General features: G+C 36.5%; 1 protein-coding gene across 8 annotated transcripts in view; it reads left to right on the top strand.

Annotated features, from left to right (window-relative positions):
* The window catches only part of LRCH1 (leucine rich repeats and calponin homology domain containing 1), a 123,200-nt gene that overhangs the window by 100,426 nt on the left and 3,274 nt on the right, over positions 1 to 19,500 (top strand). For 5 of the 8 annotated variants that reach the window (XR_010827922.1, XR_007157855.2, XR_010827925.1 and 2 more), the window contains 3 exons: positions 881 to 1,018; positions 1,744 to 1,821; positions 9,473 to 9,730. Coding sequence is in view for 3 of the 8 variants with exons in the window: in XM_066988787.1 (XP_066844888.1) it covers positions 881 to 1,018; positions 1,744 to 1,821 (216 nt within the window). In the remaining 5 variants the exon portion in view is untranslated. The remainder of the gene's footprint in view (positions 1 to 880; positions 1,019 to 1,743; positions 1,822 to 9,472; positions 9,731 to 19,500) is intronic. The other 3 variants (XM_066988787.1, XM_066988796.1, XM_048046912.2) reach the window with 1 other exon arrangement.

Consider the following 19,500-nt stretch of genomic DNA (forward strand, 5'->3'; position numbering starts at 1 on the left):
GTGTTTGTACTTCAGAAAAGATTTTTTGAATGGGAAATAATAATGGGAGTTGCCAGAGTGACGTATGGTTAAATGGCATGCCCTGCACTAGTGGAATTAATAGTTTATGTAATTTCATCAGAAAGGATGAAGTGATTATCTCTGAGTGTTAGAATCTAAGAGTTGTCTATAAGTGTGTTGTTGGAGTGTTTTCAAGATTTTTTCAAGATTGAAGCACAGTTTAGGGAATTCATTATATGTAACAATCTTACTATAGGTTTTTGTTTGTAAAATTCTTAAATATTTTCAAAGTATTTTATTTTGCAATATCAAATTCTTTTCAATGAGACTTCAGGTTTACTTAAAAGAGAATTTTTGGATATGTGTTATATCTGAATGTTTTGCTTTGCTACCTGTCTTTTTTGATCACTAACGCTTCATAAGTAGTTTTTAGACTCCTAGGGAATGATTGCCGTTTACTCTCTGGCAATGATGGATACCATGTAATTGTTTGAAAGTACTGCTGATAAAACTTGAGATGGATAAGTAGAAAACCTGGGGGAATAGTGGAAGAAAGGAGCCACATGTAGTGCCATCACATGACTAATTACATGCATATTATGCTTTTATATGTGTATACATAAAAATAAATGCATGTTATAACAGCAGCATTTGAAGTGTTGCATACCTTTAAAGGAGTGTACATAGTTCAGTGACCAGCATGGGAGGAAGGTGGATTGATTTGTAGTTTTTAAAGAATCACTTATATGAGAAGTGGGTTTCTTGGTAAACCGAAACTGCATACATATCTAACACCATGGGAGGAGAAGATGAGGATATACATGCCTATTTTCCTTCCTTCGTTTCTGTGTTGAAGCGTGTATGTGTTCTTCGTTTGCAGAACATTGAAACAAGACTAAAGATTTGTTTGCCTGAAGACTTGGGGTCTGCTCTGATGGATGGTGTAGTTCTCTGCCATTTAGTAAATCACGTTCGACCTCGTTCGGTAGCAAGTATTCATGTACCTTCACCAGCAGTAGTAAGTTGAATGTTTCTTGTTGTGTTCATTGTTTGTTTTTCTGGGAGCAGAAAAGATGACGACTTGGGGGGGAGCTAGGGGGTATTAAAAAAAGAAAAAAAAAACACCACAAAACACCTAGTTTAATGCCAAATTGCCCTTCTTTCACATCTTGCATTGAGCAAGTAAAGTAATGATTTTTCCAAATTACTTTTTACAAACATATTTCCGTAAGTATTGGGTGGATAGTCCCTAGTGAGACGAATTCTTAAAAGTATTTGAAATTCTATAGTACCAGAAAATTTATTCTTCAGACATGGAAAATTGTGTATAGCTACACAACATTTGTGAGTACGTAAAAGCTCTATCACAGTTAAATCTGTTCCCCTCGATGTAGGTTGAAATGCATCATCAGTTTACTTGCTGTCCAGAAAAATGTCTTCTATCACAGAACGTGAAGTTTTAGAACCTCACAAGCTGAATATGAACAAGTAGAGATCTAAATGTGTTGATGGCTTTAATAACTAAGTAAAAGCACAAGGCATACGTAGCTTACGTACTCAGATTGGATTTATATGCGTTATGTTTTTAGAATGCTGGGGGAAAAAAGGCAGAATTTTACACTTTGTTTTCAGGAGAAATACCATGGAAAGTGCATCAGTACAAGAATAACACAATAGATTAACTTGACTGAATGAATTTCGTGACTTACTTTGCCATAATCTATTTTTTTCTTGTTTTTACAGCCTAAACTTAGCATGGCCAAATGCAGGAGAAATGTTGAAAACTTTCTGGATGCATGTAGAAAACTGGGGATACCAGAGGTAATTTAATTAAATCTGCCATTTCAAGATGATCAAAAATGTAAAGCACGTGAATTAATTTATAGTTTAAGGATAACTTTATGAAATAGTAGTTTTCAGCGATAAAGACATATTACTTAGTTCCATTTTTTTAAATTATATGATTTAATGCTACTTTAGTGTATTTAAGTGGTTGATGTCATAGCACTACAGAATTGCTAATTTTGTCTTAAATTAGCAATTCAGTATTATCCCCAATACCACATTGTTTGCACTGGAAAATGACTAAGGAACATGGTAATTGGGTAGTAATAATGTAATTAGGCAGAAGTTTGCTCATTTTTCCATATACACCTATAATTGCCATTTTACATATTGCTTTTAGAAGGTGGACTTCATTCTTTTTAATTATTGATTTTCCTTTTTTACCATATTAAGTACTCAATAGTATGTATTTAAAAAGGAACTAGTAACTCACTCATGTCATGTACTGAAACACTTCAGCAGCGATGTGAAGAAATCCCTTATGTGTGTTAAGGATGAAATGTTACTATGAGTGAGGTTGTTCAACAGATTGTGTTTTAGATGTTGAAAATAGGGAAATTGCAGTGCATGGTGTTTTCTGCTTTTCACTTAAGAATGGTAGTATTCATTGTGTAATCTATTCTCAAATTAATAAGGAAATTTTCTAAATCATGTAATGAATTCTGGGATTTCATTGGGAATATTTCAAAGATTCTCTTACAGTCTAGAGGTATGTGTTAAGAAAATGTTCATTTAAAATATCTGACCCTGAAAATAAGGGAAAAGTGTTATACAAGGTCATCTTAATCCGAAAACATGAAGACTGCATGATGTATTTTCTCTGTTATTGTGTACATATGACAGTATGATTAAGACTGAATGCATTTTAGTCTGTATTTCAATAGTACTGAAACAAAAGGACATTTTGATGTTTTCCTTCCTTCCTTGTCACCCCTTTGGGAGCAGATGGTAATGCAAAGATGTCACGTTGAGAAAGAATTCCAGTTTTATTTGTTTATGTTTTATCTATATTTTAGTACTTGATGTGGAGAACAGCAGAAGTAACGGTTCATTTTTGCTATTTGTAGGAATTTTGAGGGGGGACTTTATCTTACAACTCCAATGAATGGTTCATAATATATATAACTGAGAATTCAGTGCTATTTGCTTGGCCTCTAAGCTGTAATGGTTGATTTAGTTGCTGTAATTAAATAATTCCAATATAATAAATTACCTAATATTTTTGGTAAAGTTTCACTTCAAGGAAAATCAAAAAAGATGATCAAACTCTCAGTGCTGTGGGCTTATAGACAAAGTAGTTATGGAGTGTTAGCTGTCTAGTGATGCATTATAAATTATTCAGTGAGTTAGAATACAAATCATTTTTTTTCTGGATGTAGCCTGTTGGGAAAGAAAAGGCTGAGAGCTGTTGTTTTTAGGAGATCTTTCAGAAACAGAATAAAACAGAAAAATTTAGCAATCCTTGCAGTGCCATTTTACAGAAGGGTAAGCTAAGCCTTTACACTATTTGATTATTATTATTTGATTTCTATAAAGCAACTTTCTGAAAAATAGCTTTGTTTTCTGTAAATAGGCATTTTTATATATTTGTTGCTCCTAAAACTTGTGTTAAAATTAATGTAGAATTTTTGAAGATTTTTTTGTATTTTATTGAAGTATTTTTGTTGCAGAGAGGGCGTGGAGCCCTAAGGAAAGGGTCAAATCTTATCAATCTGATTTGTAAACTAACCATCCTTACAAATCTAAAGAAGCACTAACTTCTCTTCAGGGAAAAGCTCCTTCACTTAAATATTAAATGAACCGCTTGAAATTGTAAATTTATGATGGGTCTTCAAATGCTCTGAGGATATTTTTGATTAGGTGCTTGTAATGGCAAATATGTTTGCTGTATATTGTGAAAATCTGTTGTGTTGCAGAACTAGGTGGTAGATGATAAAACGCTTATGCACGTTGGAGGGAAGGATATGAGGAATACAAAATTGTATGACAGCTAGCTGTTGGGTGTTTTTTTTTTTAAAAAACAAGACAAAACACTGCAGATGGTGTGTTTACTCTGCTTCAGGTCGTACACTGCCTAACCTTTGGGCAATCCAGCAAAAAGAGTCAGTGAATTATTTCCCTTTTTAAACAAGCATCTTACATATAGTGATAGAAGTACCCCTCCTTTTTTTGTAATACTTGTGTTTTCTTTTAATTTGCAAGAAATAACTTGAAAATACAACTGGACTTTTTGTTTTTTAAGGATTTAAAATTGTCACAGCTCTGTTTGGTTTGTTCTTAGTTACTTATAGAATGGAGTATAGTACATGCTATTCCATGAACTCTGCAGGTTCAGAATGACGTGCTGTCAAGGATAGAAAGGACAGAAGGAAAACAAAACAGCTATAGTAATTACTGTGCTGATATGCGTGGTCTCTTACTTCTGTGGTTTTCAGCATTCAATTCTTAGGTCAAAATTGCTTTGCCCGGAATGATTCTGGCAAACTTCCTGCAAGTGTAGAAAAATGCAGTATGCATCCATATCCAAGTGGGTCATGATGAGCCTCAGTGTTTGGCATCTTGACCAAAGTCACTAATACAAAATACAGGAACAAGATCATCTCTAAATGACCCTATGCGTAGGTAATTCTGGGATGACTTGTGCCAACTGACATGAGAAAGTCTCGTCTGGTAGGTAATGCCTTTCAGTACAGTGGGTGGCATGTTGAAATCACTTTGTTAGTGCCCATATAATGATTCTGGTCATATGTGGAAGGGATGATTTAAGGGTCTGGCTCTCACCCTTTAATAAGCAACTAAGTAGCAAGGCTCCTACTGCACCAGTCAGCTATGAAAAGTGAGAATAGTAGTAGGACAAGCAGCAGGTGCCCAGTTTTGCCACTACTTTACCTGTAGGGCCTTTTTTTATTCCAAGGTATCAAATCTTTGCAAATGATCACTTTTGGAGACAAACATTTTTTTTTCTTGATGGTGGCAGATAAGCATCTGAAAGCCTGAGGATCCAAATATATCATGCAGTGCCCCTCAGAGACACAAAGGTGCAACCTTTGTTACTTTAAAAAGTACGAAATAAAACTTTACAAATAAAGCAATAATAAATAAAATAATGCCAACTAAAAACCGTCAAATTGCCTAATCTCCTCAGTAATAGATATAGAATGACAAACTCCTAATTTTTGGCTGATACAGATCACATAGACAAGTGGCAGTAGATGTGTGGTAAGTAGGAGTGCCTGTCCCACTGCATTTTTCAGAGTGATATGCAGTACGTGGATGGTGCCATTCACAGGAATAGTTTGTTAACGTCACGTGAACGCAGTACTGACACTGCCTATGCTGCTTACCAAGACCACCTGTGTTGCACCTCCCCTCTCACACTTTCTGATCTAAGAAATAAAGCTATTTTTGGCTTCATTCATCTTTGCATGGTTGTAAGCGTGGTCTCTGAAGTTTTAAATGTCCCAGTTCTAATGTAGTTTTATTCTTCTTAGTGGCATTTCATCTCAGTGAGTTATTAATAGTGATCAGGATGATCTGAATTACTATCACATGAGTATATATGTAAAATTATGAAAATATTTACTCTCTATTTGAAAGAATGCTGCTGTATTATTAGCAACAATGTCAATAAAGAAAAATACACACATTTTTCATTATGAGAAGAAATTGTCAGCTCATACATACTTTGTCATTCATACATATTTTGAAAACAGTGACATTTTTGTCTGTTGCCACATTGGAAATCAGCATTCATATCAGTAGCAAAAAAGTAGACTTTTCCATTTTGACCTGTGCATCAATAATATAATTTAGCATTAGCTTTCATTCTTTATAGCTGTTATTCTTGGTAATCCATACTACAGGGAACTTTCTTACGCACTTTCAGTAATGTTAACAAATGTTTGTGTCAACATTTGTGAGCCAAAAGGCAGAAGTTACCTTTTAACAAAGGCACAAATTAATTTTTATGGTCTGCAGTTCACATTAGTGTAGTATCTTAACAGTGTAGACAACTGAGATTCTTCTGGCCCTTTATGGTGCCACTTCAGGTCAAAGAAATTAAAAGAGTTGCTTTTAAGAAAAGGAAAGTTAGGCTTTCCTACATATACACACCTTATGGGTTTTCATATATCTCGGAACAAAGATAGGCATAAGTTATCACGATTAATACTGCAACGGTAATTTATGTTGATAAAGGATAGTGATGATAAAATCTTTCACAGCCAGGTGTCACGGTAGGTTTACTGAGCTCTTGTGTTCAAGTATGTCAATGATGGTACAGCAGGGTTTATTGTGGCATGCAGTTATTTCTCAGGTAGGAATGAGAGACTTCTGCCATGTTTTTCAAGTTTTCAGTCAGCTACCTGGACTGCACATACTGAACAGAAAGGAGTGATGGTAAGAAATGGCTTTTTTGATCTAAAATCATCATATGAAGACTCAAGCTACAAAAGACTTAGCTGTGACCGTTTCTGGGACTTCGGAATCTTGCAAACAGGGTTATTACTGCATATGACCTCCTCTGAAAACTCATTCCACCATGTTGTAACTTCAGCAACACCTCAAGATGACTATGATTTGTATTAGTGTAGGAATTGCTAATGAAGTAAAACAAGCAGGGGAAAAAACAGGAGGTTTTTTGAATGCTAAAACTGGCAGAACAAAGTAAAAGAATCACCCAAGTGGAGCGTCAAGTGCTTCATTTTCTACCCATGTATTAGTAGTTCAACTGGTAGTTATGTTTCTCAGCTTACTGCAAGGTATGTTTTCGTTGCCGCTTATGCTCGTTTTCTGATTGATTCACATAAGCAGTTACTTTTCCATAGTTTCATCATGAGACATCCATGAAGTTACAGTAAGTTTTATCAGGTATGACTCCTTTCTCCACCTTTTCATTCTGTGCTTGGTAACGTACACTGTTTGCCCTACAGTACGGACTTAAAGTGGTTACAGAATTTAAATCCTCATTCTGAGGTTCCTTTCGTTTGTGTTTTGAGTACAGTACATATGCACTGTAGACTTCATTCTTTCACCCAGTTCTGCAAACTTATCCTTTACCTTTTATTTTTTTAGGGTCAAAATCATAGAGGGTTGGTTTTGAAATGTGCTTATCTGTTCTCACAGTCACTGCAGGGGCATGCTGAATGAGGGTGGGTTGTGCACAAACAGCTGGTTATGCTTTTGTTGTTCCACACGTCTTACTATTTTTATTCTACGTGCATGATTTTGGTAGCTGTATGATGTAATCATATAGCATCTTGGGCTTGACAAGTCAGTTCGTAAATGTTAATGATTAAGTAATATGGCTTTCTTTTTTACTCCTTATAATTTTAGTTTCTTATAAATGAGAAAGGCCGTGCTTGAGGTGGGTGGGTGGTTGCTCATTTGTTTGTCTTTGAGCATTGCACTGAAGTAAATGTCATATACTATTTCACTACTTCATGATGTCAAATTTTAGTTTGGTATTTTCATTTCACAGCATCTGTAAAAATTATGGCAACTTCTAGAGTTACATTGCAGAAGTTTAAAATGCATCAATATAAACATTTTAGTTAAGGTGAGAAAGTAACAGCAAATTATCAATTGTTGCAGAAAATACAAAAATAAGCAAATTTCTCAGGCTTCCTTAGATGTCATTGAATTTCACTGAAGCACAGCATGGCAATTCTCATAGGAAGTTTCTTCAGCATGTGTTGGCTATTTTTGTATGCTTTGGCATCTCTTGTACACTGCTTATTGTGTTAGCCTCTGGTTAGCAAGTTCTTTGGTCTTTTTTTTAAAAAAAAAAAGGTAAATAAAATCAACCTATCACTAGCTCTCATTCTCCAGCTCTGAAATTACTTCTTTCTCCATTTTACTACAATGGGGACTGTTTTCAGAAAAGGTTTTGTTTTCATTTTTTTCCTTACAAAAATTCCAAAAAAAGCCTTGTTTGAAAGTTTCTGAAATTTTTTTACAAAAATTTGAGTTTGAAGTTTCTTACATATTTCTTCTGGGATATATTTGTGACAAGTATGAAGTGAGTCTTGTATGTCATTTTAAAATGAATGCAGCACTTACGGGGTTTATTAGTGTCTTTGGTACAACAGTAGTGCTTAGTCAGCAAGTGTAGTCACCGAGTAGCCTGTTTGCCCTGAAATTAGTTTCTTTGTTAAGCAACTTGTGGATGTAGATGTTCTTGAATGCACTGCTAGTCCCATCCCACTTTTAAACAAGATCGGCATGTTTTGTTCTGTCTGTGAGTTTTCATCCTTTAAAAAGAAAAGCCAAATACAGTGGCCTTGGCATTTAATACAGCACTAGAATTTTGGATTGGAAAAATGCTGCAAAATTACTGTAAAAATCCCAGTCTTGTTACTAGGAAGGTGTTTTTCCCATTCCACGTATCCACTAGTCTAAGTAAGAAGATGAAAATTTTTGCAGCTTTTAGCTCCTGGTTAAAGCTAGAACCAGGTATAGAAAACAACAACAAAAAGTCATTGTTATTCTGAATGACGGTTCTGATTTCCAGTTTCTCTGGCCACTTTTCAGGATAGAAAAGCCTTTAAAATATTTTAAAGGTTAACTTATTTCAAAATGGGCATTGAAACTTCACAGTAACAGAAAACAGGCGTTTGAATTAGAATGTCTTGCTTCGTTTATTGGGTGCACTGTAACTTTGTTAAGCAAGTGAAACTGAAAACTACATCAGAAACAATATTCCTCTGAAACAGAATCTTTCCTAATTTGTGTAATTTTGTTTCATACATGTGGACTTTTGATAGGAAGGCCTCATTTGCAACTGAAATGGTATAATCTTTTAGATTGCTGCATTTTAGAAGTGCAAGTTGTTGCTTGGGTCAAATATAACATTAAATATTGTGTGTGCTTATTAGTACTGTTACTGCATATATCAAGCTTCGTTTTGTATAGCCAGCATGACTTAATACATGTAGTCATTGGTACTTTCCAAAAAGAGTATACAAATCTAACCTGTTAATATTTTTTTAAAGTGCTAATTATGGAATTAAGTGTATAATTTCAGTTTAGAAACTTTACTAAAATTAATGATAGTCAGCCATTGACGTTCTCAGTTTCTATCCCAGGGTATCATTTAAAGTGATATTTGAATACCAGGTTCTAAGTTATATGTTGTGTTCGAGAATTTTACGTACTTCTAATAGCTCATTTAAGTACTTTTTCCTGAGATTTCATATTGCTGCTGCTTATACTTTTAACAGCTTTCTAACCCACTGTTTGCTATTGTATAAATTAGATTTTACAGTTGGTACAATTTAAGCATTTAAAGTCTAGAGGGATAAAGGTGTGCAGATCCCATTGGAATAAGTGGATCACATGCACCTCCTCACTCCTGTGAATCTGGACATAATTTGGAAGGTTTTGAAGGGCTGAGCTCTTCTAACTCAACATTTTAAGCTCTTCTAACTTAACAGTTGTATGATAGCTTCAGTATTTAGGGGAAATCAAAGAAAGCTGGGGTGCCTAGTGACAAAGGCAATACTAGGACAAAACTATTCCTACATGTTTATGCTAGAATATTGTGATAATTTATCAATATCCTTATATTTTTGTATTTTTAATTTTATGCACTGTTTTTTTCTGTTCTAATGGCTGCCCTTCGGGATAGGCTGACCTCTGCTCTCCGTATGACATCCTGCAGTCGGATATTCGTCACATTCGAAAGACTGTTGACACTCTGCTCGCCCTCGGGGAGAAAACCCCACAATCAACTTCTACCTTTCGCTCCTGGGATCTAATAGGCTTTTGTCTTTTCCACATACTTTTTATAGTCTTGATGTTTATAACTTATCACTGGAATGTGCTAACAGCATAACCTGTTCGCATGTGCACACAAACTTTCTGCTTTGTCTCTGACAAATTACAGGTACTTAATTTCCTTCCTTTGTCTTACACACTTCTCCCTTTCCCCTCACTTCCCTCTGCTGTAATATCTTTATTAATCTCTTGAAACAGGGGAGAGAGAGAGTAGCATCTTGAACTGATCTGAAAGCAAACCCAATCTCTTCTCCCAGACTCCAGCTCTAGTTTAAGAACTTATGTACCTCTTTATTTATAGTTTGTTTTCGTGTATGTTGCCTGGACTACACACTGAATGTGTTAAAGCAGTGAAGCTACTCTTATCCCACTTCTGGGTGTAGGCTAGATGCATATCACAGGCTAAACAGAAATGAACCTTTCTGTGAAAAGGCAACAATGCCTTTGTGAAAGGCATTCAGAAGAATTTTTGAAAACCCAAGAAGGCTACAGATACTGAAGTAACTGAGGTGGCAGTTCCACAGCTGATAGTATTTTCTGAGTTGCTGCCAGTTATCTCAACATGTGTTGTGTTGAGAGCAATCAGCAGTAATTTGAAAGATAATAGTTCTCTATTCCAAATCCTTTAGTTTAACAAGAGTACTGTATTTTTAAAGATGATTGATCATCTCTACTGTTCTGATTAAATTCCATACTGGAGTAGTTATATTTTCCTACTTACATTTTGTTTTCCTCCAGATTCCATGGAATAATCTTCTATCTCACAAAGCAGTGTTTAACTGCTTTAAAGCACTTGAAGATGACTGTAAATTAATACTGGGTATAAGGAACACCCTAATATGCAAGGGACTTCAGAATATTTTTGGATGAAGATCCTGAAAGACAGTGTGATACAATGAGATAGTTTGAGGATAAGCTGTTAGATTCCTGTATCTGCCATTCTTATGTGTGACATCAAGCAAGTCATGTCACTATCTTGTCTCTGTTTCATCACCTGTGACAACGCGGGTAATGTTTGTTTGTGTAACAAATACAGTAAAGAAAATGTAGCAAGGAAAATGGATTGTCTAGGAAGATTTTAGATTTTTTTTGTCGTAATGAGGTATTAAAAAAATAGGTTAGACAAACATTAGTCAGGAAGCCTTTTGGCATGTTTGAACTCAGCCTATGGTTAGAGCACTGGACTGAATGACCTCCACTTCCCTTCCAGTTCTGCTTTCTGTTAATTTACTTGTAAAACTCGAAAAGGGGAAATTTGGTTTTACTCCATATCAACATGAAACACACAAATGAAAAGCAATTATAGGCATGTTGAGACTTGAAAACTATAAAACCTCAAGTACAGACCCACACATATTTCGTATTACTAGGTGCTATTGTTGACACTCTTAGTTCAGTGTCAAGCTGGCTAACCAAAGCATCTCAGTCTTGTGGCTGTGAAATAAATATCTTAATCTCTCACTGGCTGTTTTATCCAAAAATTGCCAACTGACTTTTAAAAGAAAATTAGCATAAGAACTTGTACGTTACTGATTATTCTGGTAATATGGTTATGATTTAGTGATCTATAAATATGATTTATGATCTATAAATATCCCCATTCCATAGATAATTGTAAAAAAAAAAAAAAAGAATTAAAAAGCTTCTAAATGAAGTCGTATTCCCAGTTTCCATGGCATAGGTATATATTTTTGTGTGTGTGCGTGAGTGTATCTGTATAAAGGAGGAAATGTATAATTACATAGGTATTTTAAGATGAAAAAATTACTTTCAGACAACAGATAGAACTGATTTTCTAAAGGTTTTAGCGGCTACCAGCTTCCAGTGCATATGTATAACAATTCTGTTGTAAAGACTCCTCTGTGACTTTGGTGTGAGTTCAGTGAATGCTTCTAGGTTCCTAATCCCTGTGGGAAGGACCTTTCCTAGTTGTTTGGGTGCACAGCTATGGACTTGTGCTCTCATCCTGCACAGGTCTGTCTTCTATCTATGCACCTAGTTTCAGTGATTCCAGCAGCAGACGCTTAGTCAGTCTGAGCTTAATGTTTAAGATCCCACTTTCAGAGGGTCTTGGTCATGATTTTGGTTGTCTTGTTTTTAAAATGTTGCTTTTCAAATGAAACTGAAAGTGGCATAAAGCTTGAATCACTTTAGAATCTATTAATCTATGATTATTTATAATCCAGTGTATGTATTTGAGACAAAAGTGATGTCTTTTGTAGGGCTGGGATTTTACTGGTAGCCAGGTCTCCTGTTAATGCTTTGTGTTGTGTAAGTACCAATCCACATGTGTAAATATTTCTTAACGTCTTTTGAAATTAGGAAATCAAGTGGCAAAAGTTATTGCTACCATCCTGTAGTTCATATTTGTGTCATTGTCTGATATTAAGTGTGATTATTCACAGTATCCCATACCTTTGGGAGGGAGGTAAGAAAAGTAATAGGTCAGTCTTGCAGAAGTGTGCCAGTGAAGGAAGGCCAACTGCACGTATCCCCGTGACAGTGATGCACGTCTCTCACAGTGGTCTGAAGTTCTAACTTTACATATGCTTACAATGCAAACAGTTTTCTTTTATTACATAGAGTACATTTTCTCAATATTCTCAACCTTAACAATATACAGCAATTAAAGTGCAACTTTACAAGAACTTTTTTGGAGTTATGCAGTTGAAGTCATCTTGAATCAGACTGTGGAAGGTGACCATACTTGCTTCATGACACACACAGCCTTACTTACTGTCTATGAAGCTCACCCATTTTTTGTATTTTCTGTATTTTTTGCTGGTCATTATTGATAACACTTCCAAATATACGCAAGTCTTACAGGGAAAGAGATATTAGAATATACACATTTCTGTAAGTGTAATATAGTAATGTTTCTCAAAATATATTTAAAACAGTACAGATGTGAAAACTACCTGGTTTCTCCTCCTACAAGCCAGTAATTAATTCTCCCACTAAATGGGGAGGTAGAAACTAAAACAGGTATGTAGCTAATTAATCTACTCATGGGTTCTTTAATAAACTCAGAGTCCTATTTCTGTGCTTCTGTTCCTGTTGTGTTAGTACATAAGAAACCACCAGTTCTGTTGGCTGGTGGTCCTTCACCTCTTAGGAGATCCCAATATTGAGACACTATTGTAGAGTTGGTACTTACCACTTACAATCAGTCACGTGATTAAGTTGATGATTTGGGGTTTTAAAACCATCTATATTGTTCACTGTCACGTTCATTCACTGACAACATGAATTACGTTTGCTCCCCCATGTGTTTCCCCATTCATTTTTTTTCCCACTGCGGTGACAGGGTGGTCATCAGAAATTTTCAGACGGATTTCTTCATATCTTCATACATAGGTCTGCTCAGATGTGTCCTTTGCCCATTATATTGATTCCTTTTGGATCTTGTGGAGGTAATCACATACGTACTGCAATAAAGTAATAAATACAAATAGTAATGGATTAATTTAATATGCATGTAGGTAAAATGTGCTTGTACTGGATTACAGCTGATATTTGGATGCGAGGATTTGGCTTTATTTTTCCTTGAGCCAAAAAACAGCTATGTTCAAGTGCAGTATAGTAGCTGTTCAAACACTTCTTTCTTCAAGTACATATTAACAAGCTTTTACAGCTGCAAGCAGTTTATGGATCCCATTGCATTCCTAATATGCTTACTGAAATGCTATAGTTAATGTGAACGGGATCATATTAGACCTGAGCAAATACAGATTCAGTCCAGTCTTCTACTCCATAGACACAAATAAGTTTTCTAATTATTGCCACTATGTTGTTTTTCACAAAAAAAAGAGCTGCTATTGGCATTTTACTTGTGTTACTACAAGAACTGAGCACTCATGTATGTAGGTTTAGAAACAGTTTAGAGCAGGTTTTGTGGTCCATTGCCATTTCCTTCACGTCCAGCACACAAGCTGCATAACGCAGAAAACAATATGAAAATACTTTCAGGTAATGACCCATTCTACGTGGATGATGCAAAACATTATCATTCCTTCATTTAGTCTCTTAGAATTTAATGTATATGGTTATGATATAGCTGATATTTCCCCGTAAGTATACATTTTCTCTTACTGTTTAATGTGTGTCTGTCTTTAGTAAGCTTATAGAGCTTTCCGTTCCCTCCAGTTTCAGGTTGTTGTTTTCTTAGCATGTTAGAATGAAACTGTGAGGCATTTTGGCAAAATACATGGTCTTCCTTAAAACTGTATGGCTCAAGGCCAGAATCTGTAAACGAGTACAAAGCCATCATCTGCAAATGCAGTTTTGTAAATATTTGTAATTTATTGCATGTTCAAAAGATGCACATATTTAGATCTCTCACTAGCTATAACTCGAAATACAGAATTGCAGCTGCAGTATTGAAGTTCTGGGTTGTTGGGTTTTTGGGGTGCTTTTTAAAATCTGGTCACAAGTGTATGCTTCAACAAAACATACCAATCTTTCCTTTGGAAATTAAAACAAAAAAAATTGATTAAATGTACCTATAGCCTGAATCACTGTGCTTTTTGATCTGGTCTTTTCTGTTGTATTTCAAATGGTAATTTCAGGGTATTTTGATATGTATGGACATTAGCAGTGATAGTTGTTACAGAAAATATATTTACAAAGATACGATTTCACATTTCCTCAGATATGTGAAAAAGTAAATGTTTGCTGTTGTTTTTTCAGCTCTTTGGAAAGAAAACTTTGCCTCGATCTAACAAAAATTCAAGGCTTGTGTTTTTGATACATTTGCTTAAACATAAGGCCCTGATGTTTCGTTTAGTACTAGTCTGTCCATTTCAGAATATTTGGCTTCAAACATTAAAAAATGAGCATTGCATGGACTTTTCTCAATTTGTACTAAACTACACATTCCAGTATTTCATTTTTTTTCAGAATATTTTATTTTTCCCTTTTGATCTGAAATCTCATATTCCTCAAATGAGAGGAAGAAACAGAATGGCTCTTGCCAATTTTGTAGAATTCCATTTCTCTGTTTTGCTGACGGATGTAGTTGGGTGCTGATGTTATCATGATGTAGTCATTTCACTACTTGCCCATGCGATATAATGGCAACAATTTCTTGATAACGAACTGCTGTATCTGAATTGTCAAGCTGTTTGCCTTAGCATAATCCAATTCAAACAGTTGCTTGACTCTGAAGGCATCTGATGGTAAAGAAAAGAGATGTTTGTGTCAAGTGTCACGTATCCTTGTGGGATTGGTGTCCTTGCGTATTGCTGTTTTAATTTTACACCACCTAAATCAGAAGTTTTGTCCCAGGATTAGAAAACCGCTTTGGTGAGCGCACACACTCGTGTATGTTTGCAGGTGTGCCTGTTGTGCTGTCTTTTTGTATTGCTTCGTGACTCAGCCTCCTGGCTGCTGCCTCCCTTTTCTGCTTGGGTGATTTGTTGTGGTTGTGTGTCCATCCTGTGTTGTCCCCGTCCCACCCCCTAAATCCAAAGAGGTTTGTCCTTTTGCTCATAGGAGTTTGAAAATGTCTCTATCCATTCAAAATGGATATGTGCCTGTAGAAAGTGGTTTGCCTGCAATAAATAATTAGGCTTCTCTGTGTTTCTAGGAAAAAAATGCACTAAAAATTTAGGTCTTGGTTTTACAGTAGACAGAGAAGACATTGGACTGACAACCCTTCCCTCTGTGATTGTTTCTGAAGATCTGTAGACTGAGGATTAGCAGCTGATTCTTCTGTTGTTCTGGGCTTTGTTCAGTGATGGTTTCAACAGGGGTATTATTTTTAGAGAGGTGATTCATGCTCTGTATTGAAGAGTTATGGGTTTGGTGCTACTGTGGAATGGACAGAAATCTTTACAAAGGTGGGGAGAAATGGGTGAAGAGTCATCTAAAAACCTTGGAGACGTGGGTGAGTTCTTCTCTTGGTCACGTGTATTATCTCAAAATTTGGCATTTCGAGATAAGTTCTGAAGTCTTGGTGGCTTTCACCTTCACAGCTCTAATGTCAGTGGCTTCCACTGGTTTAAGGCAGCAGTTGTGGTGGGCAAGAGCAGAGCAAAGCATAGGAAATGAACGGACTGCACTGCAGGGACAGGGGCTGACCACAAGGTCTGAGACAGCTGGGATTGTGACCCAGCATAACTGTTATGCAGAAGGCTGAGTTGGTTATCAGTGTGCTCTGGATGCTGTCCTTAGCAGGAACTGATTTTTTTTTTTTTTTTTTATTCTGAGAAGAGTTAAATATATCACTTTAAATCTGGGTTTAGAGTTTGCGTCATAAATATATGAGGCAGAGTTGGTGAGAGCTGTTTGCAGAGCTCTTGAAGGTAGTGGGTAGGGCTTGGACAGGCGAATTGATTCATGACACTTTAAGATGTAGTTCCTTGTAGTAGCTGGTATAGGTCTCCTTGGCAGGTTTGGAAAGTTCATCATAGCCGCAAATTTAATGGCAGAATGATAAAATATTAACTGAACTCCACCTTCTCCTCAATAAAAGGCTGTCAGTTGTACATCTTTCAAGAACTAATGAAGAATGATGTACAAGATAAAAAGTAATGTTGTGAAACTTCTGACTCCAAACACACAGTTGTTTGTAGACCTCTTTAAATAGCTTCCCTTATTTGAGTATGTCTTGTAAATATGGCAGGGAGAGGGAGGTTGTTTTAGAGAAATGGGATTTCTGTAGTGTATTTAAAAGAGTTAGGTAATGCATTCTCTGTAAAAGGTGAAAAGTTTATGCTGGGTAGTTGTTTTGTTGTTTTTTTATATGAAATGAGGCATGAACTCCTTCTTATGCTTTTAGTTAAAATGTGCTTATAAATAATTGCAAGGCAACAAGTCTGTTTTGGCAAGAAAGAATGACAGATAAGAGAATAGTTCTTAGAATGCGGTAAGGTGCCACGAAAATGGCAAGTTTAGAATTTTTTTTTAAGGAAACATCCTTAACTGTGTTTGTGCAGCAAATCTGGCTTCAGTAGGGAGAAAAAAAAAAAAACACAACACAATATTCTTAAACATGAACACCTAGCAAGGTAGGTTGTTGTGGAGCTGGGTTTTGGGTTCAATCCCTATTCTTCAGCCTTGTAACATTAGCAGTTTTGGTATTGGATTCAGCAGCCATAAATATTTTATGCCTTTTGTCTGGAGTGGAAAACTAATGAAATACTGGTGCTTGTGCCACCAAATCTGTGAAATTAAGAGCTTAGTATGCAAGGACACTTAAAAAGAATAGAAGAGTGGAGAGAATAGCATTTCACTTCAAATGTCATTTGTATTCTCAATAAATAAAATATTTTCTGAAAATTATCAGAATCAGAGTATCTTAGATTTTTATAACAACTTTGTCCTGAGACATGAGGTGGACAAAATATTTTTACTAAAACCATACAGTTGAAGTGGAAATATTTTTTGCTGTTTACTTCATTGTCACTATCTCTACCTTCTTCTGTGGTTACTTGAGTAGTTAGGTATCAGTTTAGGAGTTTGCATCAGAGAAACATTGTCTTAAAATATCTTTATATAGTTCTCCAGAAAAGATGCCTTCTTCCAGAGGAATAAAAGGTAAGGAGAACTTCCTCTGAGAGTTTGCAGGTCTGAAATATCCCAGTCACAGAACAGTGAATAAGAGCTCAGAATTGGTGTCTTAAGTTAAATGACCAATTTAGGGCAGGTTTTGAAAAGGAATCTGGGTCATGAATTAGAAACGATTGCAAAGGGTTAGGGATAGTCCTTTGTGCTGACAGGGCAAATAGCTCCCGCAGAGAGGGGCCTGGTAACAGGTAGGAATGGGAGGCAATTACCGCAGCTATTGGGTCAGCAGTGTCAGAAACCACAGGCTTGACCTAATCAATGTAAGTGTAAATAGAGAGATTAGGAAGTGTAAACTCAGGACATTGCAGTATCTTTGCAGTAGATAAATGCACGTAGTGCATCTATCACAGACCAGCTTAACCAAACTAATTGCAAGTTGTCTGTCTGAGATGGTTTCTTGGGTCTGCATGTGCCAAAGGAACCCACAGTAATTGTTTGGTATTTGGAGCTATAACCCATACAGTCATAGAAAGGTTTGGGTTGGAAGGGACATCAAAGCCCACCCAGTCCCACCCCCCTGCCATGGGCAGGGACACCTCCCACCAGACCAGGTTGCCCAAAGCCCCATCCAGCCTGGCCTTGAACACCTCCAGGGATGGGGCAGCCACAGCTTCTCTGGGCAGCCTGTGCCAGGGCCTCACCACCCTCTGAGTGAAGAATTTCTTACTAACATCTAATCTAAATCTCCCCTCTTTTAGTTTAAAGCCATTACTCCCCAATCTATCCCAACACCCCCTGACAAAGAGTCTCTCCCCACCTTTCCTGTAGGCCCCCTTTAAGCACTGGAAGGCCTCTATAAGGTCTCCCCAGAGCCTTCCCTTCTCCAGGCTGAACAACCCCAGCTCCCTCAGCCTGTCTTCATAGGAGAGCTGCTCCAGCCCCTTGATCATCTTCATGGCCCTCCTCTGGACTTGTTCTAATACTTCCATGTCCTTCTTGTGCTGGGGGCCCCAGAGCTGAACGCAGGGCTCCAGCTGGAGTCTCACAAGAGCAGAGCAGAGGGGGAGAATCACCTTCTTCCACCTGCTGGCCACTCTGCTTTTGATGTAGCTTAGGACACAATGAACCTTAACCTGTGAACATTAATATATAGATACATACACATACATATATAGAAACATTTTAAATAGTAAATATAATATTCATATCTTATGCTTACCTTTTATAATTTACCAATACCAGATGCCATAGTTGTGAAAAAAAGTTTGGTTCTCACTTTTCAGTGGGCTGCAATAAATCTACCTCAAACTAAACATGAAACCTTCTTGGTGAAGGTTTTATTAGCAATTTCCATAGACTCTGGAATTTGTCCTCTTAGAGACTATTTGACACTGTTGTTGATGGATCTCACTTTGAGATTTTGATGTGTTCAAAGTCCAGGGCAAACCAGTTCCAGTTTGCCATGAAGGGAAGGGAGCAGCCCAAGTGAGAGATGATGAACTGCTTTGAACTGGAGGTTGGTTGAAGCTGTGGCAGCAGGTGATCAGTTTTCATCACCCCAAAGAGGTTATCAGTTGGATGCCTCATGCATTGTTTTTAGGCCCCTGGTTAATTGTCTTCAGTTTTCTTGGAGAGGAAGTGAAAAGAGTTGGTGCTATTTTCAGATTCCCATTCTGGGACTGGAGTGTGAGGATCTTCACAAAAGCTTGAGAGCCAAGTGTTGGGTGTGCATAAAGGAAATCATGAGAAGAGAGGTTGAGTGATGTTTAAATTGGAGATATCATTACTGTGACAAAGGACCGTGGATTATATAAAGATAAAATGAGACCCTTAGGTGACATCTCTGACATTACAGAAGCAAGAATATTCAATAGAAGACAGCCAAGCAATTAAAATGTAATCTCAAACGCATCACTAGTTTTAGAAGCTGGAAATTTATTGAACAGCTAAAAAATTCAATACTGAGATTATCAAAACAACCCTCTCTTTCTAAAAACAAAAAATCATTATCTGACTGCCGATGGTCATGTAGAGATGCTTAGGGAAAGAACAGGAGGTTAGATCACGTTAGATCACATATGGTGCTTTTTCAAACTTAAAGCGACCTGACATACAGTTTAGGGACTTCATGAGCCAGATGTTGTATCCACGTGTTTGTGTTTAATGGCATTTGATTTTTTTTTTCCATCCATGTATTTTTGTCATCCCATTTACACTTCTGGCTTACATTTTGTGACAGTGAGTCTCACAGTTGTAATTATGGTTTGTGATGTAGACATCTATTTATTATAAGCCTGGTGCCTGATTTCATAATCTCATATATTCCGTTAACATGAATACACAGTTATATTAACTTTCTTAAAGATGGAG

Source organism: Anser cygnoides, chromosome 1 (genome assembly GCF_040182565.1).
Source record: "Anser cygnoides isolate HZ-2024a breed goose chromosome 1, Taihu_goose_T2T_genome, whole genome shotgun sequence".
Classification (NCBI taxonomy): domain Eukaryota; kingdom Metazoa; phylum Chordata; class Aves; order Anseriformes; family Anatidae; genus Anser; species Anser cygnoides.